The 21,230-nt window shown below is 38.1% G+C and overlaps 2 protein-coding genes across 6 annotated transcripts; one reads left to right on the top strand and one right to left on the bottom strand.

Annotated features, from left to right (window-relative positions):
• Positions 1-3,790: 3,790 nt before the first annotated feature.
• On the bottom strand, positions 3,791-8,327 carry prdx4 (peroxiredoxin 4). The gene is made up of 7 exons (XM_048186862.1): positions 8,055-8,327; positions 7,377-7,494; positions 6,579-6,695; positions 6,340-6,462; positions 5,359-5,489; positions 4,032-4,066; positions 3,791-3,933 (listed from the first exon to the last, which is right to left on the bottom strand). Exons 1-7 carry the CDS (start codon positions 8,260-8,262, stop codon positions 3,883-3,885), a joined length of 783 nt encoding a protein of 260 aa, XP_048042819.1. The 5' UTR covers positions 8,263-8,327; the 3' UTR covers positions 3,791-3,882.
• Positions 8,328-9,524: 1,197 nt separating this feature from the next.
• Positions 9,525-21,230, top strand: srrt (serrate RNA effector molecule homolog (Arabidopsis)). 5 transcript variants are annotated; one of them, XM_048186859.1, is made up of 21 exons: positions 9,593-9,682; positions 10,344-10,383; positions 10,540-10,694; positions 10,996-11,139; positions 11,405-11,551; positions 11,636-11,824; positions 13,850-14,019; positions 14,644-14,834; positions 14,916-15,026; positions 15,175-15,355; positions 15,437-15,600; positions 15,693-15,754; positions 15,885-15,963; positions 16,048-16,239; positions 16,934-17,104; positions 17,430-17,583; positions 17,765-17,958; positions 18,079-18,235; positions 20,281-20,376; positions 20,701-20,803; positions 20,935-21,230. In XM_048186859.1, the coding sequence occupies exons 3-21, from the start codon at positions 10,576-10,578 to the stop codon at positions 21,008-21,010; spliced, it is 2,700 nt and encodes an 899-aa protein (XP_048042816.1). In that variant the 5' UTR covers positions 9,593-9,682; positions 10,344-10,383; positions 10,540-10,575; the 3' UTR covers positions 21,011-21,230. The 5 variants fall into 5 exon arrangements, with proteins under 5 accessions (XP_048042817.1, XP_048042813.1, XP_048042818.1 ...); XM_048186860.1 differs by lacking the exon at positions 10,344-10,383 and having other exon boundaries at positions 9,525-9,682; positions 11,011-11,139; XM_048186856.1 differs by lacking the exon at positions 10,344-10,383 and having other exon boundaries at positions 9,525-9,682.

Genomic DNA, 21,230 nt, shown 5'->3' with positions numbered 1-21,230 from the left:
CATTATAATGACTGATGCTGTCTACGCCGATACAGTATACAGATGTGCGTTCGGTTTCTGAAGTCATTATAATGACTGATGCTGTCTACGCCGATACAGTATACAGATGTGCGTTCGGTTTCTGAAGTCATTATAATCACTGACGCCGTCTACGCCGATACAGTATACAGATGTGTTCAGTTTCTGAACCCATTATAATCACTGACGCCGTCTACGCCGATACAGTATACAGATGTGCGTTCAGTTTCTGAAGTCATTATAATGACTGACGCCGTCTACGCTGATACAGTATACAGATGTGCGTTCAGTTTCTGAACCCATTATAATCACTGACGCTGTCTACGCCGATACAGTATACAGATGTGTTCAGTTTCTGAAGTCATTATAATGACTGACGCTGTCTACGCCGATACAGTATACAGATGTGCGTTCAGTTTCTGAAGTCATTATAATGACTGATGCTGTCTACGCCGATACAGTATACAGATGTGCGTTCGGTTTCTGAAGTCATTATAATGACTGATGCTGTCTACGCCGATACAGTATACAGATGTGCGTTCAGTTTCTAAAGTCATTATAATGACTGACGCCGTCTACGCCGATACAGTATACAGATGTGCGTTCGGTTTCTGAAGTCATTATAATGACTGATGCCGTCTACGCCGATACAGTATACAGATGTGCGTTCAGTTTCTAAAGTCATTATAATGACTGATGCTGTCTACGCCGATACAGTATACAGATGTGCGTTCAGTTTCTGAACCCATTATAATCACTGACGCTGTCTACGCTGATACAGTATACAGATGTGCGTTCGGTTTCTGAAGTCATTATAATCACTGACGCCGTCTACGCTGATACAGTATACAGATGTGCGTTCGGTTTCTGAAGTCATTATAATCACTGATGCTGTCTACGCCGATACAGTATACAGATGTGTTCAGTTTCTGAACCCATTATAATCACTGATGCTGTCTACGCCGATACAGTATACAGATGTGCGTTCGGTTTCTGAAGTCATTATAATCACTGATGCTGTCTACGCCGATACAGTATACAGATGTGCGTTCGGTTTCTGAAGTCATTATAATCACTGATGCTGTCTACGCTGATACAGTATACAGATGTGCGTTCAGTTTCTGAAGTCATTATAATGACTGACGCCGTCTACGCTGATACAGTATACAGATGTGCGTTCAGTTTCTGAAGTCATTATAATCACTGACGCCGTCTACGCTGATACAGTATACAGATGTGCGTTCGGTTTCTGAAGTCATTATAATGACTGACGCCGTCTACGCTGATACAGTATACAGATGTGCGTTCGGTTTCTGAAGTCATTATAATGACTGACGCCGTCTACGCTGATACAGTATACAGATGTGCGTTCGGTTTCTGAAGTCATTATAATCACTGATGCTGTCTACGCTGATACGGTATACAGATGTGCGTTCGGTTTCTGAAGTCATTATAATGACTGACGCCGTCTACGCCGATACGGTATACAGATGTGCGTTCGGTTTCTGAAGTCATTATAATCACTGACGCCGTCTACGCTGATACAGTATACAGATGTGCGTTCGGTTTCTGAAGTCATTATAATGACTGACGCCGTCTACGCTGATACAGTATACAGATGTGCGTTCGGTTTCTGAAGTCATTATAATCACTGATGCTGTCTACGCTGATACAGTATACAGATGTGCGTTCGGTTTCTGAAGTCATTATAATGACTGACGCCGTCTACGCCGATACGGTATACAGATGTGCGTTCGGTTTCTGAAGTCATTATAATCACTGACGCCGTCTACGCTGATACAGTATACAGATGTGCGTTCGGTTTCTGAAGTCATTATAATCACTGATGCTGTCTACGCCGATACAGTATACAGATGTGCGTTCGGTTTCTGAAGTCATTATAATCACTGACGCCGTCTACGCCGATACAGTATACAGATGTGCGTTCGGTTTCTGAAGTCATTATAATCACTGATGCTGTCTACGCCGATACAGTATACAGATGTGCGTTCGGTTTCTGAAGTCATTATAATCACTGATGCTGTCTACGCTGATACAGTATACAGATGTGTGTTCGGTTTCTGAAGTCATTATAATGACTGACGCCGTCTACGCTGATACAGTATACAGATGTGCGTTCGGTTTCTGAAGTCATTATAATGACTGACGCCGTCTACGCTGATACAGTATACAGATGTGCGTTCAGTTTCTGAAGTCATTATAATGACTGACGCCGTCTACGCTGATACAGTATACAGATGTGCGTTCGGTTTCTGAAGTCATTATAATCACTGATGCTGTCTACGCTGATACAGTATACAGATGTGCGTTCGGTTTCTGAAGTCATTATAATCACTGATGCTGTCTACGCTGATACAGTATACAGATGTGCGTTCGGTTTCTGAAGTCATTATAATCACTGATGCTGTCTACGCTGATACAGTATACAGATGTGCGTTCAGTTTCTGAAGTCATTATAATCACTGACGCTGTCTACGCTGATACAGTATACAGATGTGCGTTCAGTTTCTGAAGCCATTATAATGACTGACGCTGTCTACGCCGATACAGTATACAGATGTGTTCAGTTTCTGAAGCCATTATAATGACTGACGCTTTCTACGCTGATACAGTATACAGATGTGCGTTCGGTTTCTGAAGTCATTATAATGACTGACGCCGTCTACGCCGATACAGTATACAGATGTGCGTTCGGTTTCTGAAGTCATTATAATGACTGACGCTTTCTACGCTGATACAAAATACAGATGTGTTCAGGATTATATGTTTGTTCACAGCATTTTGTTTTGTAAATGGGGCATGATGTAACAGACAGTTCACTAAGAAACTTCTATTGACAGATGAAGCAGTCAACTGTATTGGATCTGACAGCAGCTGCATCACAAACCATAATAAATGATTTCATGATGCTTTGTCTGTAAATGAATTTTTTTTTTTTTTATTGGATATTATTTTACTCATGCAACAGTGAGTACTGTTTCCTATTCAATAACATTTTACTGACAAGCTTTAAAGGCACAGGCCTTAAAAAATGGGTAATTTCAGACAGAGGCTCAGGATAAAGGTTGAAAATAATTGTTTTTCAGCATTTGCTTTATTAACATTATAAGTGACTCTCAAGAAGCATTAAAATCACTTCATGACCCCTTCCCAAATGTTTCCTATTCAGAGTCCTTTAATCTTATACTTCAGTCTTAACTCAGTTGGAATGTACTACAATTACAGCAGCTGCAAAGCATCACACAGTTGATTTACTTTAATTTGATGACAGGATTGAGAGTTGTGTGCTATAAAAACTGAATCCACATCCCCCTCTAGTGTCAGACAGATCTGATCCATACATGCTTGTTTCTTTCAGGGTTCCCACACCTTTGACAAATTAATTTCCATAGCATGGCATAATTTCTATTTATTTCACAAAACTCAGTAACACTTTACTATAAGATTTAATTAGTTAACATTAACTAACAATACTTCTACAGCATTTTTTAATCTTAGTTCATGTTAATCCAAAGCTTCATCTGTTAACATTAATGTACTGTGAACAACTAACATTAACAAAGTTTTATGTTAGTTAATCCATTAACAAATGTCAACAAATGAGACCTTATTGTGAAGTACTACCCATGCAGTAAAACTCTCAATAGAATTTTCTATTGTTTATTGCCAAGATTTCAGTCATTTCATGGGAAACCTGTTCTGGCGTTCAAACAAATCAGACACGTATCACAGAGACAAAACAGACTACATGTTTATCAAAACTCTCCTTTTATTCTGTGCTTTGGGAACAGTAATTGGTCAGAAACCAGAACAAACTCCTCTAGTGAAACTGCAAGTGTTGTGTTATTTGAGTTTATCAAAGTACTTCAGTTTGCCTGCGGGGTCTGGGATAATCTGTGAGGAAAGAGAGAGGGAGAGATACTGTATATATTTACAAAGAAACACATATATGAGCTCACACAAACACACTGAAATCTGAGATCAAATCTTACCGTATCACTGCCAGGCTTCCATCCAGCTGGACACACTGACATGACAGACACAGAGTCAGTAACACCAAAACACTTACATTTATGTCAGCGCATGCTCATATACTTCTTATTCAAGTATGATATAAGACATTTATATTACAACATTCTGGTTGGTTGGCGTTTAACGCCATGCCAGTTTCCTTGGCTATTTTCATGGCGAGTAACAAGTTTAAAAAAAACTTTAAGAGAGCAATTTAAAATTTGCTTTAGATAAAAACTCTCAAATGAATTCACGGTTGACTATTAAAAAAGTGTTTGCAGAGTAATATTATTTGTGTAGAGAACTTAAACCATATTAATTTAATAAAATATGATTAAGAGATACTGGACTCTGGCATGAGGAACATAGCGGTGGATTTTCATTTCAACATTTTGGCTGATAATGTATATTATTATATAAAATTTCTTTATGGAAAATAATATAAATCTACTGACAAGAATACTGATATGCCACAGATTTAAAGAATATTCTTTATTTAAACACTTTATTTAATCATGTAATTTTTTTTTTTTTTAATAATAAAAAAATACTTCTTTGGTTAGTTTACTTTAATTCTAAATCAAACCTATCAATCAACCATTTCTTAGCTGAATTTCACATTTTGGACATTGTCTTTCATAGCACAGTCACTAGAAATAAATGTATAGATAGTTATTTAATAATATAATAATAATAATAATAATAATAATTCACTTCGTCTGATCACGCTCATGAACGAGTGTCATTTTAGTATTACTTATATATTGTTATAGTATTTATTACATTTTTTGAATTCGCTATTATTTGTATTTTCCAGTCTCGATTTTAAATTTTATCTTTAGTCATTTTTATTAGTTTTTAAAAAAAAATATTTCTATATAGCTTTAATTTATTTTTGTTTTCACTCTTTTTAAACTAATTTAGTTGCCAAGGCAACATTTCTAATTAAATGTAAATTTTTAAGATTATGTTTGTCATTTAATTTAATATTTGTATTTTATAACATTTCAGCTGTATTTCAACTATGGAAAACATTTTTTTTTATAGTTTTAGTTAACAATAACTCGGTCCTGAATGTAAAGCAATAGGAAAACCCATTGTCTACCATTTTGAAGGACCAATTGTTCAAACAATTAATCCCAAACATGTGTTTGCATTCAAATGTTTTAAGGATTGAAATAGATTAAACAATCAATGCGTTAACTTTGGCAGCTCTAGTAAACAACATTTTAAGATTATTAAAAAAAAAAGCATGTCAGATAAAAATAGGAATTTATAAAGAAGGCAATGCAAGAATAAATGCCGTACCTTCTCCATGTTTGTCAGTGTACTGGAAGGCCTGCACCAGTCGGAGGGTCTCGTCAACAGAGCGACCCACTGGCAGGTCATTCATGGTGATCTGCCGAAGAACACCTTTATCATCGATGATGAAGAGACCTCTGAAAGACAACAGAGAATAAAAACATTTCCATGCAACTCAACAGGCATGACACTGATTTAAAATCTTTAAAAAGCTTTAAAATCAAGGTTCTGCAATTAAAGTCTATGATTTTCTATTTGTTTTTTATTAGGGGTATAACAATAAATAGTATGTCACAATATATGGCAATACAAAAATGCAACAATATGTATCATGGGTAGCGCTACTGTATGTATTGTATACAATAAAGACAGATTTAATTTAGCATTAAATATAGTAATAGCACTGTGACACATCAAATACCGTAAAACCAGAAGGTTGCATTGTTCTTTCATGTTATAATTAATAATAATTATATTATAATTAAATAATAATTAATAATACATTTAAAATAAAATTCATAATTTAATACAATCTTTTAAATGTATGCAGTCAGTGGCAGAGTGCAAGCATAAGTGTCTAACATAATTCAGTATTATTAGCTAAGCAGAATTGTGAATATTTCTGTGCATGTGGGAGAAAAAAAAAAGTCTAATCAATCCTAATCAAGTTCAGCCCTGATGTAAAACATTTGAACTATTTTGGCATTGTTTAAGGCATTATGACATTAGTATTGTGCATCAAACCAAAACATGACATGAGTGTTACACCTCATAAATAGATGATGAAAAAACATTTAGTAAAACTCCATTTACAATAATAAGGCCCAATATGGTCAATGAGGCCCAAAAATGAAAATAATCAAAAATCTGGTTACAAAAACATCCGAATTGTAGATGTTCTAAAGGGCATTTATAAGTGACCAGTCATAAAAATAATCAAATGATAAAAAAAAATTGAAATAGTCACACAAGGCCTGGTTTCAGTACCTGAGTGTGTGTCCCTGATCCTCAAGAAAGACACCATAGTCTTTGGATATCTGGTGAGTGAGGTCAGAAAGAAGAGGGATTTTCATTGGTCCGAGACCTCCTTGTCTCCTGGGTGTATTGATCCTGATGAAAAAACAAAAAACAAAACAAAAAAAACGGCAATGAGTCAATTCCTAGTCCTCACTTATATAACATATCATACACTACAAAAACACTCCAGAGAGTGTGTGTGGTCTAACCAGGCCAGATGAGTAAACTGAGAGTCCACGGAGCAAGCGACCACCTCTGCGTTGATGTCCTGGAACTCGTGCACACGATCACTGAAGGCGATGATCTCAGTGGGACACACAAACGTGCTGTGGATCAAGACAACGGAGGCTGTGTAATTGGATTCAAGAGAAATCGTTTGTGACAAAGCTGGATTTTCAGCATCATTACTCCAGTCTTCAGTGTCACATGATCCTTCAGAAATCATTCTAATATGATGATTTGCTGCTCAAGAAACATTTCTGATTATTATCAATGTTGAAAACAGCTGGAAAACGGTTTTGTGAAAACCATTCAAAAGTTTGGGATTTAAAAAATAAAATAAAATCAATAATTTTATTCACCAAGAATGCATTAAATTGACCAAAAGTGACAATAAACATGTATGCATTTATAATATTGCAAAAAAATATTACATATTGTTCTTTTTAACTTTCTGTTCGTCAAAGAATAAAAAAAAAAGTATCTCAGTTTCCACAAAAATATTAAGCAGCAAATCTTGAGCATCAAATCACCATATTAGAATGATTTCTGAAGGATCATGTGACACTGAAGACTGGAGTAATGATGCTGAAAATTCAGCTTTGATCACAGGAATAAATTGCACTTTACTATGTATTCACATAGAAAACATTGTAATAATATTTCACATTTTCCTGTATTTTAGAGCCTTGGTGAGCAGAAGAGAATTATTGTAAATGCATTAAAAAATCTTAATGTTTTGCAGCTTTTGACAGGTAGTGTACATTATGTAGTCAAAGTATGCTCACAAGTCCAGAGGGTAGAAGAAGAAAACCAGGTATTTTCCTTTGTAATCTGACAGTTTCAGCTCCTTGAACTCTCCATTGATCACAGCTGTTCCTTCCCAGTGTGGCGCTGGCTTTGAGACTAAAAACAGAAAGAATCACAAAATGTTTAGCACATTATTAAAGCAGATCTATCAGCATGTATGTGAAGCACTGTCCCTTTAAGAGATTCAATAGCCTTCTTAATGTAAGCTGGAAAAAAATTGTCTTGGATCCAAGTCTTAAACCATGACGTGTCCTTAAAAGCTGCGACCGAAAAACACAAACTGAGTTAGAAAGACTCGATTTGCACAAACAAATAGCAAATATTAATAACTCAAACGCTGATGTGAATTTATTATACTGACAATGCATCAAATTCTGACAAAATATCCTGCTGGAACAATTTATGCAACTCTCATTCTCTCAAAATAAGTTTTATAGCAATTAAACAGACGTTCATTTGAAATCACTCCATGTATTTTCCAAATAATATAAATGCTAACAGGCTAATATGTTGACAGCTGTTAGAGATTAATGCACAATAATTTTGCTTTACAATTAATAGATTTTACAAAAAAATACTTAAGCCCAATTTTTTAATTTAAACGCATACATTGAGCATGCATGTGATTTTCATGTGCATAATTGAGATTAACACACTTTTGGCTTTGCTCAGGTGTAAGGAATGATCAGTGACGGGGGCGCGGAAAGCCTCTCCGGGATAAACGTGTCCACCGGCGTAATTATAACACTCCTGCTCCTTCCTCCCGTTTGCATTGTCACACACAACCGATTCGGAGAGTAAAAGTAGTGTGCACAGCACGCCGAGCCATTCTCTGGGCGTTTTAATGCAGCGACTGACATCCATTGCTGAGTCTTGCAGGAAGCACGTCTCTCTTCGGTTGATTATTATTCCTCTTTCGGGCGCCGCGCACGGAGACGTCACCGATCTGTGAGATACACGGATCGACTACAGCTGCACTGGATTGAGCTGGTCTCACGTCGATGTGTATGATGTAGAGATCTGAAGTTTCCGCTCCAGCGCGCCATTACCGACCATTATTTATTTTCTTCCATTATGCACAACTGAATAATTATTTTATTTATTATAATTTATCAATAAATAATACCTTTTTTAAAAAATAAAAATATTAAAATTAGTCAAACTGAAAAATGATCAGGACATTTGAGAATGTCTCAATTTTTTTTTTTTTTTTTTGATTTACACGGTGGTTTCAAGTTTTTTTTTTTTTTTTTTAAAGATTTAAACCATGACAAGTCGTTTCAAAGAAGATAGAAGCAAAAACCGTTTCAACGTCTGTCTTGGCCGCCATCTTGTCTCGACCCCCGATTTTACAATAGTGCGTCACAATTTATAGGCAAGTTTATCGGTCTAAACAAATTATCTGTTTGAAAATCCTTATAAAATTACTAGTTTTAAAAGTTAATATTTTAGAATAGCTAAAAAATATATTCACGTTAATGGTTAGTTTAATTGTACAGAGCCCCAGACATGACACACAGGAAAAAAAATAGTAGGCTACAACGTGCGCACAATTTACTATTTCGTTCCCTCGAAAACATGCACACTATTTACAATGTTGTTCACTAGTATTTACTGTTTCACACTATTGTAAACAGTGCGCACGTTTTAGTAAATCGAGGGAACGAAACAGTAAATAGTGCGCACATTTTAGTAAATCAAGGGAAAAAAATAGTAGGCTAAAACCTGCGCACAATTTACTATTTCGTTCCCTGAATTTACTAAAACGTGCGCACTATTTACTATTTTGTTCCCTCGTTTACTAAAACGTGTGCACTATTTACTATTTGTTCCCTCAATTTACTAAAACTTGCGCACTATTTACTTTTTTCGTTCACTATTTACTGTTTCGCACTATATTAAATAGTGTACACGTTTTAGTAAATCGAGGGAACGAAATAGTAAATAGTGCGTACATTTTAGTAAATCGAGGGAACGAAACAGTTTTAGTAGTAGGCTAAAACCTGCGCACAATTTACTATTTGTTCCCTCAATTTACTAAAACTTAAGCACTATTTAATTTTTTCTTGCATGTCATGTAAGAGGCTCCGTATAATTGTATTTTTCTTTAAAAGAAAAAACCCCCCACACATTTCCAATTCCATAGTTCAGCAGTATTTCGGTCATCCAGTCACACAGTGGCGCTGTAGTTCAGTATATGATCGTCACTTCCGCTGCTGTAGTTTAGGACGGTCGTGTGCTGGCGGGAGCTTGCCTCAGTAAAGCCTTTTAAACCAAGTTATTGGTTAGTATTGGACATAAAACCATTATTGTGTGTTTTACCATTCATTTTTAACATTTACTGAAAGTCATAAGTTATATTTATCCAAATTTGTCTGAACGTGTCCCTCTTTGTTGCGGTTAGCGACTTTTCCCTTACGTAACTCGACGGAGCCGGTATGAATACGCGCCATTTGTTCTTAATCTGTGATTATTCTATGAATAATCGCGTTACTTGTTCTTTGGGTATCTAAAATGGTCGATAATTTACACTACGTTGGTTTTCCTGGTTAAGTTGATGGTTGGTTTATTGGGATAACGTTAACGTTATACGATTTCGTCGCGCGCGCATGGCGCTGCCTATTGTGTTCATAGTCTGTGTTACTGATGTGATTTATGTGTATTCATGGTTGTATTATTAATTTCATACAGTCCTCTCTGTGTCTGCAAACAAACTATTAACAAAAATAGGAAGTGTCGAGTCATTGTTTTAAAGGGATACCCAAAAATGGAAATTCTGTCATTAGTTTGTTTCTTCTGCTGAACACAGAAGATATTTTGAAGAATATGTTTAACCAAACAGTTCATGGACCCCATTATCTTGCATATTATGGCAATAAAATACTATAGAAGTCAATGGACCCTTGGTTTCTGACATTCTTCAAAATATCATCTTTTCTGTTCAGCAGATGAAAGAAATTCATACAGGTTTTGAACAACATTAAGGTGAGTAAATGATGATAAAATTTTCATTTTTGGATGAACTATCCCTTTAAGAGAAATGTGGGATTGGAATTTTGATGCATTTGTGCATTGTAAAGTCTGGTGTAGATAAAATCTGTCAATAATAATTATTCATTTCCACTCTGTTGTGTATCACAGCAAACCTTTTCTGACACTCGTCCTTATTTAAACGCCATGGCCGACAGCGATGATGAGTACGACCGCAGACGCAGAGACAAATTCCGCAGAGAGAGGAGCGACTATGATCGTTCACGGGAGAGAGAGGACCGCCGCAGAGATGACTGGAATGACAGGTGAGGAAGAGGGAATTAATCTGCGCAAGAGAACGGTCAACAGTATATAAAACTATAATATTAATTTGTTGAAACCATGCAACACCACACTTTACAGCTTCTACCGTAAACAAAACTCAGAATTAACACATTCTTATTTTTCCAACCAATTGATTGTAAAGTGTTACTGTATGCACAACTGATCGTGATTTGTTACATGCTTTGGCAAGTGGTATTTATAATTCAGGTGGGGTATGTTGTCTATTTATAGTCAAAAGGCTTGCAGATTTTTATATATATTTCTTGTCGTTGTCGTTTACTGGCGGCCCTCGGCTAGAGAGTGGGACAGGGGCCGTGAGCGGCGCAGCCGAGGAGAGTACCGGGACTACGAGAGGGGCAGACGAGAGAGATTTTCCCCTCCACGTCATGACATGAGCCCCCAGCAGAAGCGCATGAGGAGAGACTGGTAAGAACTTGCATAGAAAAAGAATAACTTTGTTTAGCCCTGTCATACAGTGCTGCAGTGCACAGTTTGTTTGCAAGTCCAGAACAGAGATTGACCAAAATAAAACTAAAAACTGGATGTATGGCTGGTGGACCATGCCGCTCTGTTTTATAATGTTCAAATCATCCAGATTGGACACCTTTGTGGGCTGTATTCGGCCTGCGGGCCGTATGTTTGACACCCCTGTCTTAGAATCGCTCTTCCTCTCTCTCATGTGTATTCTCAGGGATGACCATGGAGGCGACCCATACCATGGTGGCTATGATCTGGGTTATGGAGGCGGTGGAGGACCCAGCTATGCCCCTCCTCAGCCGTGGGGTCACCCTGATATGCACCTCATGCAGCCCCATCATGGCATCCCCATTCAGGCCAGGTGAGCAGGAAGGAAATAAGCATCTCTAAAGTCTATCATTTAACCTCCGTGTTAAACCTTTCTTCATCTCTGGTCTTCATCCAGGCTGGGAAACATCCACGATATGGATCTTGGTCCTCCCCCTCCTGTGATGAAGACCTTTAAGGAGTTCCTGCTGTCTCTGGATGATTCTGTGGATGAGACGGAGTCGGTCAAACGCTACAATGAGTACAAGATCGATTTTAGGCGTCAGCAGATGCAGGACTTCTTCCTGGCCCATAAAGATGAAGAGTGGTACGACAACAGTTGCTGTTTTTGCTCTAGTGTTTTGTTTAGGTGATGTTTGTGCATAAAGCTAGCGATCGCAAGAGAGTGGCGAAACAAGTCCTGCATCTCAACAAAGAAGAGGCTAATTTCTGCATCCTGCACCTCTGAAGATTTGACTATTCTGTTTATAACTACATTTGGCCTCTAGTTAGAATGGATTAATTGTTAAAAGGCCATAGAGTTTTGTCTTTTTGTACTAATCAGTGCGACTTTGTAGTCAAATATACAAGTGATGCACCGAAAAGATTTATTTTTTTACCGAAACTGAATTTTTTTTTTAGCTAAAAAATGAAAGCAAAAATACAGTAGTCAACGTTTGAAGTGGATCAAAACCTTTCATCAAAGTTGTCCTAAGAACTTTTTTAATCCACTTCAAACGTTGACTACTGTAATTTGAGAGATGATACTGCCTTTTTTCCCCCCAACACCATTTGATCATGTTTATTTCCTGCTATAACTTGTAGTATAGAGGACGAGATGATCAGTTCATATGCGCTTTGAACTGATGCGGATACAGTGAAAATAGACACTGACTCGGGTTGAAACGCACCATCAGAGGAGTGCTAATTAAACATTACTGTTTTGGACATTTTTTGACCAAATATATTCGGTTGCTAAAATTTTGGTGCATCATGCATAGTTAATAAATTACCACAGTGTTTTGAGGCTTGTTTGTTTACATAGAAATTTGAACATTTTCATCATTTGTCATAAGTTCGAATGATAATGTCTATAATGACATCAGTTTGTCTTTACAGCAACTGAATTGGTCTCGTCATTGACTTGATGCAGATGTTTTAAACATTCATTTCATTTCAGGTTTTTGCATTGTTTTTTGGTTTACAAATTAACACAAATCCTTCTTCCCTCCATCACCACAAGGCATTGGAAGATGAGAAAAGCTCTTGGACCCATCGCAGGAGTCGCTGTTAGCTAGTCAGGGTTTGCACTGCGCACAATGCAGCTGCCATTAGAATCCAAGTACCAGGGCTCTTAGCTAGACAGCCGAACACTCACAATCCAAACCCGCCGCCGCGTTCACGGAAAGATTTTTTTTTTTCTTTTCTGTAGTGTGTGATGCCTTTCTTCCCTTTTCTTTTTCGTTTTTGATATTTGGATCAATCAAACCCCCCCCCCAAATGTACACACTCCTCTGAGAAGACCGCTCTCAGTGTAAATGTGTTGTAATGCGGGGAGTACATCAGGTAAATTTAGTGCACACAATGGAAAATGTTTCACCCAACTGTTTGACTTTGATTTCTTGATAATGCTTCAGTTTCTATTGTTTTTAATTTTTTACTTTTTCTTCTTTGGTGGTGAGTGTTACTGTATTACACACACTTAAACACACAAGTTATTTTTTATATTCTGTTTTAAGACTGACAAGTGCACTTAACTGTAGCCAACAAATTGGTGTCATGCTCTATTCAAAAACCTAGTGAGCTGTCTACTGCCTGAGGCAGCTACCTTCTACCTTAAGCATCTTAACTGGTACAAAACTTCATTAGTGGAATGATTTGAAATTCTCTACAGTTTGGCAATGACATGTTGCTGAATATTTATGTGTATTTATAATATTTTTATTGTCCTCTTCTCATCTTGGAAGGAAACATGCAATGCTGACTTTGAATCTAGTCAAAAGAACAAATCTTACAAGGCAACAAAATTATGCTGCTTAACTTTTGGAACAGTCTTGGGAGCATGCTTTTGTTGCCTGTGTAGGCAGCTCAGTAGTTTTGGAACAGAGCTCATATGACAGAAAGTGGGACAACTATGTGGGATAATAAGGTTGTTAGATATAATTGTTTAGTTTAAGAATTGTTGGCTGACATTAGATTTATCAAAGCACTTACAGATATATTTAGAAGGCAGGTTAGGACTACTAATTTTTGAGGTTAGAGCTTGCATGACTGGGAAATAGTTGCTAACGCACAAGTTTTCTTCCCCAAACACCCCTTTTTTTCCCCTCTTTCTCCTCTGTCCGCTTGTCAGGTTCCGTTCAAAGTACCACCCGGATGAGGCTGGGAGGCGCAAAGCAGAATCCCACAGTGCTCTACAGAACCGGTTGAATGTCTACATGTATCTCATGGACAATAACTGGTTTGACCCTGTCTCTTTGGACATAGAGCGTGCTCCACAAATCACCAAGATTTTAGATGCAGGTATGGAGAAGTGCTTTTCATTTGCATGCTCATTTTAATCTTAAAAAAATGAAAATTGTCATTTACTCACCTTCAGGTCATTCCAAACTGTCCATTTGGTGATGCAAAAAAATTCAATTCATTGGACCGTTTTGAATGGAACGGTGACATTTGATTAGTGTTTCTCCAGTGGCACGATTTAAATGTCAGTATTTTGTGTGCACAATGTGTAAAAGCTACAACAGATAAATGTCAGCTTTCTGAACACTATCTGGGTTGACAATATCTATTTCTAGTTTTTTTAAAAACAATCTTCATTTTAATTACCCGAGATCTGTGCTCTTTTCAGTTGATACTTAAAACTTCACTAAACATTATTTGACTTGGTTGCACGTAAACCAAATTATCTCATTAACATATTTGCATATTCATCTAAACATCGATCTCAGCAGTGTGAGTGGCGTCAGGATGTTCACTATCGGTAAACTGCTGTTCACGTATTTCAAACTTTTTGTAAATGTTTTGTCAAATGTGTGGTCAGTAATTCCACTCCCATACCCAATCACAATGTCTCTTCGCCACATCCTATATCAGGGCCTTTAATGTACATTTCCTCAATGCATGCTTTTCCTTTGTTTTTGTTAGCCGTGATAAAGATGGAAGGAGGAGGGGAAAATGACCTGCGCATCTTAGAACTGCCCAATGAGGAAGAGGAGGAGCGGGAGAGGGAGCGTGAGAGACTCTCATCTGGTGGACCTGGTTCTGAACCTCCCAAACGGGATGAGCCCAGGCCTGTGGATGTTGAGCGCAAACCTTCTGTTGAAAAAGATAAGATGGTGAGTGAATGTTTCCTAATGGAGCAAAGGGTCATGCAGTATTTGGAAGAACGATGATGCCTAATTTTTGCATGTCAATAGGGAGAGGGTGATGAGGGGACAGAGAAGGATGCAGCTGCTTCTGCAGGAGCGAGTGAAGGAGAGAAGACTGAGAAAGAAGCACCTGCCGAACCAATCCCAGAACCCAAGAAGGTTAGTTGGCCAAGTTCTGCCGCTTTGGGTAGTTTATGCGCCATCTGTTGGGCTGGACTGTACTTGCATTCAATGCAGTTCAGTATATTGCCATTCCAGTGCTTCCCATTAATTATGTAAACTCCTGTGGAAAATTGTTTTTCACTAGCTGAGTAAGAAGAGGAAGAGGAAGCACAGTGGAGACAGTGAAGATGAAGCCAGTGCATCTGAGAGCGAATCCGATTCTGACTCTGACTCGAACTCTCACTGCTCTGAGAAACCCTCCGAGAAAGAGAGAGAACCTGACGAGGGAGAGGATAAGGAGGAAGAGGAAGAAGAGGAGGGGGAAGGTCAGTGTCAAGGCTTCTTACAGTGAATCGTCAGTGTCAAAGTCCCATGGTTGTGACAACCATGTTTCTGGTCTTTTAAAGCCGCTGATGTAAAGGAGCGGACGGATGAACAGAAGGAAAGGGAGAAAGAAAAGGAGAAGAAGCCGAAGGATGATCAGCCTCCACGACCTCGACCTCTTCACAGGACCTGCTCTCTCTTCATGAGGAGCATCGCTCCAACCATATCTAAAGCGGAGATCGTCGCTGTGAGTTTTCACACCAAACACTGCTGAATTTTCCTGTTATTGTCATTGTTGTTGAATGCTGATGACTAAAAGACTTGGCACTTTTTTGGCAGCTGTGTCGACGTTATCCAGGATTTATGCGCGTTTGTTTGTCAGAACCACAGCCAGAGCGTAGGTAAGTTGAATTCTGTTCCTCCGTTGACAGCTACGCAACTGACACTGATGCTTCAAGAAGTTCATAAAGAGATCGTAAAACAAATCCATATGAATTGATGTGTGAATTGACTCATCTGTGTGTGACTCAGGTTTTTCAGGCGTTGCTGGGTGACCTTCGACAGAAGTGTGAACATCAAAGAGATCTGCTGGAACCTGCAGAACATCCGGGTGAGTTCTAGAATCATCGGCCGAAGAACCATCATGCATATCAAACGTCTCGCTCATTCTCTCCTCCTGTTCCTCTTTGACCAGCTGCGGGACTGTGAGTTGGCTCCCGGAGTCAATCGAGATTTGGCGCGTCGTGTGCGTAATGTGAACGGAATCACTCAGCATAAGCAGGTTCTCCGTAATGACATCAAGATGGCTGCTAAACTGATCCATGCACTGGATGACAGGGAGAGGCTCTGGAGCCACAAACCCAGAGAAGAGACAGCCGCTCTAGAGGTATTCTCACCTGCACAACCTCAGACTGATATAATTCTAAATAGCCTTGACTAGTGATGCACCAAAATTTGTCATTGTCAATTTTTGGTTTTGGAGGGCTGAAACAGTGATATTTGTATAGCAATTCTCTGATGCGTTTTGACTGTCAGTGTCTATTTCATGCACACAATGTGGATAAGGTGCAATAGGTAAACATGTCAGCTGTTAGGACACTAGCTGGATTGTCAATATTGTGGCATGACAGATCATCTCTTCCTGTTAACTAGTTAAATCTCAAAATAAACATGAATGAACATCAGAAGTTATGTTTAAATAAACAAAACAACTTACTGAAATGTATCAGGTCTCATGTAATAATTCAATCAGTGTGTCACCAGCAGAAAGATGTCAATAAAATAGCTAGTAAACAATGTCAAGTAATGTTACATTCACCTCAGGAATTAACTGTCCGTAGTCTGTTTGTCAACTAAATAAGTATTGGAGTTGTTATATTATCAGAATTTAAATACAAACTGCTTCATGTGTAGTTTAAATGTTTGTATACATATTAAATAATTGATTGATTTGATTAAACTTAGTTTGGTTTGGGTTTTCAGCTAAATAAAAAAAAAATTGGTTTTGGTAAAGTCATTTTGGTGCATCATCTTGACTGAGATTTTTTTTCTGTAATTATTTTTTTTCTCTTTTTCTGAAGATCCCTGCTCAGAACCCCATTTTGAAAAACATCACTGATTACCTCATAGAGGAAGTGAGTGCAGAGGAGGAAGAGCTTCTAGGAAGTGCAGGAGGAGCCGAATCCGAGGATGGATCCAAAGAGGGAAATCCCACCGAGATTACTGTGGAGAGAGATGAAAAACTTGTCAAGGTCTGAAAGAGACTTTAACATGTCCAGCACAGATTTATTTCATTTTTATAATCATTCTCATTATTGTCATAAGGGGAATTCTTGTGCTAAATTTTCATGGATGTAATTATGCAAAAAACTGTAACCCATAAAATAGGTTTAATTTATAATGATTCATCTTAGGCCACTTGTTCCAATATATATGTTTTAAATATTTTATTATTTTGGATGAGATGAATTTTAAATCAGACTTTCAGGTCTTATCTCAGTTTGTTGCTTTTTCGGTCCACTAACAAATAAAGTTTGTATTTCCTCAGGAGTGTAATATGTTTTGGTTTTCTCCCAGGTGTTGGATCGTCTCCTCTTCTATCTGCGTATCGTACACTCGATTGATTATTACAACACCTGTGAGTACCCGAGTGAGGATGAGATGCCAAACCGCTGTGGCATTATCCATGTGCGAGGGCCCATTCCCCCCAACCGCATCACTCACAGAGAAGGTAAGAAATGACAGTACTTCTTGAAGTGTGTAATTTATCTAGCATTAAAGTACTGTCTCTGACTCAACCAATAGCCAAAGGTTTAGGACACGACTAGATGCAACAAATTGCAAAGAAATGTAACTGAGAATCACTGATTCTGTTTGACCAGTTTTCTTTTATTTGTTTGACCACCTTGTAGTGTCTGACTGGCAAAAGACATTTGAAGAGAAGCTGGGACACTTGTTCAGTGTGAAGGAAAGCCTGTCTGAAGATGAGGCAGCGAAGATGGGCCGCAAAGATCCAGAACAGGAAGTTGAAAAGTTTGTGTTGGCCAACACACAGGAACTGGGCAAAGACAAGTGGCTTTGCCCTCTAAGTGGCAAAAAGTTTAAGGTGGGTGATTTTAAAAACATGCTCCTTTGTTCATGTACTAGTTCATCTGGTAGCCTTAAGCTTTAAGGAGGATGTTTTGTTTTATACAAAATCAATAAAACGATCAATTAATCTCTCTAGGGCCCAGAGTTTGTGAGGAAGCACATCCTAAACAAACACGGTGACAAGATTGAGGAAGTAAAGAAAGAGGTGGTCTTTTTCAACAACTTTCTGATGGATGCAAAAAGACCCTCCATCCCAGAGATGAAACCACCACCCCCTCCAGGTCCAGGACAAGGTAAAGCAAGCTGTAAAAAAAAGTATTAAATAAAGATTATTCAAGTAGGTTTCACAAGAAAAAAAATACTATTTCAGTTTTTCTGTTTCAAAATTTTAAAGTGTTACCTGGCGTTTCTTTGTAATTTTATAAGCAATTTGAAAATTGTTTCTACACCAATTGTTTTCAGTTCATCTGTCAATCATGTTGATTCGGTATTGAAAGAAATTGTGTTATCAGAGATAGTGTTGTCAAAAGTACCGGTACTTCGGTACCAAGTCGGTACTGAAATTTTGAAAATGTGACGATACCAGCATTTCTGTAGTACCGGTAGTACCGAGAATCCGGGTATATTCGGTACCCACTGATAGGGCTGTGCCAGTATTTACTTGTAATATTCTAATATGACACGAGTGAAGCACAAAGCTTTGTTTACAGAAGAAATAATAGGTTAGCAATTAGGGCTGGGCGATATATCGCATGAGATTGTCACGCGCATTTCGTCAGTAAAGCCGGTTCCCTGATTACCGCTAAATTGCCATCACCTGCTTTCAAAGAGAGCGGCATTTAATAGACAGAGCCGTAGATCACTGAAAAACCACGCAATATCGGGTTCATTATCGAAGTCGATTCATCTGCGATATGAACCCGATATTGCGTGGTTTTTCAGTGATCTACGGCTCTGTCTATTAAATGGCGCTCTATTTGAAAGCAGGTGATGGCGATTTAGCGGTAATCAGGGAACCGGCTTTACTGACGAAATGCGTGTGACAATCTCATGCGATATATCGTGCAGCCCTATTAGCAATTAAATGTGACATCGCAGCCATGGAAACATTTTGGTTAATGCAGAATAAGAGAGGTGCGTGAGTCCATACATTTAAGCTTCGTATTCTGTTTTCCGAATCGCGATCTGGTCACCTGATTAGCAGAGAATTTAACAATAGCTATTCCATTAGTTATTCCACTGAACATGGAATCTGTTTCTTTTCCCAAATCTTCACTCACGCAGGGGATTATAACGATTCTTTCGTTCGCATTTAGGCCTATTATAGGCTATTCGCATTCTTTACTGTGGTAAAGTAGAAAAACACCGTAGGACAGAAACCTTTTTGCTTGCACGTCTTTATTTGTATATATATATACTTTATTTGTAAAGCGCGTTTCACACACCAGTGATTTTTACTTTCGTTTTCTCTGGCAGCGCTAAATCAAACAGCCTGAATGTCTTGCCCCTGCGGAGGATAAAACACGCTCTTCAGACATTTTACAACAAGTGTCAGTTGTTTGTAACATCAGGAGATAACGAAGATATTATTAAAGAGAAATGGTCTCTTTACTGCTCGTGTCCCACATCCCTCTCAAAGCGCAAAGCGGCTATATCAAAGTAATAACGGGACTTTGGCTATATATGACGCGTCTTTGTGTGGAAATAAAAAACGAATGCTTTTTGAAATAATATTTAACTTTATTTAGGTTACAATTATTTACCGATATTTATTTCATAGTTTTACAGGCTGTAGTGTGTTGTTTCACTGACGGAATAGCTAAAATAAACACGCACGTCTGTTACCCCTGTTGAAAAAACGAGCATATGCTGGTAAAGTAGGTTTTGAAGCTGGTATGCTGGTTTGAGCTGGTTTATGCTGGTCCAGGACCAGCTTAGGACTAGTATGGACCAGCAGGACCAGTTTAGGACCAGCATTTGACCAGCATACAGCTTCAAAACCTACCTTACCAGCATATGCTGTTTTTTTCAACAGTACACAATGGATGTTTGAGCATTTAATTATTTATTTATTTTTTTTATATTTCAAAATTTATTTCATTGAGGTAGCCTATATATACACACACAAACACACACACTCCAAATCATATTTAATGTTTTTAAAATAGGCTATATAAAATAGTGAAATAGTTTCAATAGATTTTACTGTGGTACCGAAATTGGTACCGAGAACCGTAAAATTTTCATGGTATCGGTACCGACTACTGGAATTTTGGAACCGTGACAACACTAATCAGAGATATGAAATGAACGTTTCTATTTTTCTTTCTCTCTTTAGGAGTGCTTTCACCTGGAGGTCTCCCATTCCCACCTCAGGCTCCTCAAGGTCTCATGGGTTTTGGCCAGCCCAGACCTCCAGTTATGGGTTATGGAGGTGTGTGTTGAAGTATAGCTAGAGTGCGAATGATCATCATCTGGGATTCGTGATGCAATTCCAAATCAATTTTAATGCATTTCAGTTTTTAAACTCTGGTGCAACAATTATGGTAGATCTAGTGGTTCCTTTTTAAAAGCGAAAGCATTTATACTCACTCAATTCTGTACAGAATTTACATGAATTTTGCAGTGTTAATTAACTGAATCTGTGCACTGACAGACCATCATTGCAGTGCATTTGTAAATCAAAATTTTGCCCAGCCCTGTCACCTTTATCAATGTTAAATTATGCCATATTAAGGTGTTTCTCAACCTTTAACAGGTGGACCTCCTTACCCACCTAACCAGTATGGTGGAGGTGGCAGGGGCAACTACGACAACTTCCGCGGACAAGGCGGTTACCCTGGAAAACCTAGAAACAATCGGTGAGGTGATTTGTATTTCAGTTTTTTATCTGAATGCAGTCAGGACACACGAGTGATGATGTATTATAAGCTCTTTTAGGGTGTTAATAGATAAGCTCTAATAAAATATCCTTTTAATCGGTCTTTTCCAGAATGATGCGCGGAGATCCTCGCAATATCATTGAATATCGTGATTTAGACGCACCAGATGATGTGGACTTCTTTTAGAGCTCCAGTTTTATTCTCTCCATTTTAATCCTTTTTTTACAGTTGTCTCAGCATTTTCTTGTCCTTCATTCCAGAAGCTGCCCATTACTGTCTTTCTGTTCACTCATGTATTTTCAGTAGCGCTCCACCTGAAGTGAACGCATGTCCTTTACGTTCTCAGTGTTATAGATTGAGCTTGTGCTTGTGGCCTTTTTTTCTTCCAATAAAATTTTGATTTGGA

Source organism: Megalobrama amblycephala, linkage group LG4, assembly GCF_018812025.1.
Source record: "Megalobrama amblycephala isolate DHTTF-2021 linkage group LG4, ASM1881202v1, whole genome shotgun sequence".
Classification (NCBI taxonomy): domain Eukaryota; kingdom Metazoa; phylum Chordata; class Actinopteri; order Cypriniformes; family Xenocyprididae; genus Megalobrama; species Megalobrama amblycephala.
The sequence above is the reverse complement of the archived record's forward strand: the minus strand, read 5'-3'. Positions and strand labels throughout refer to the sequence as shown.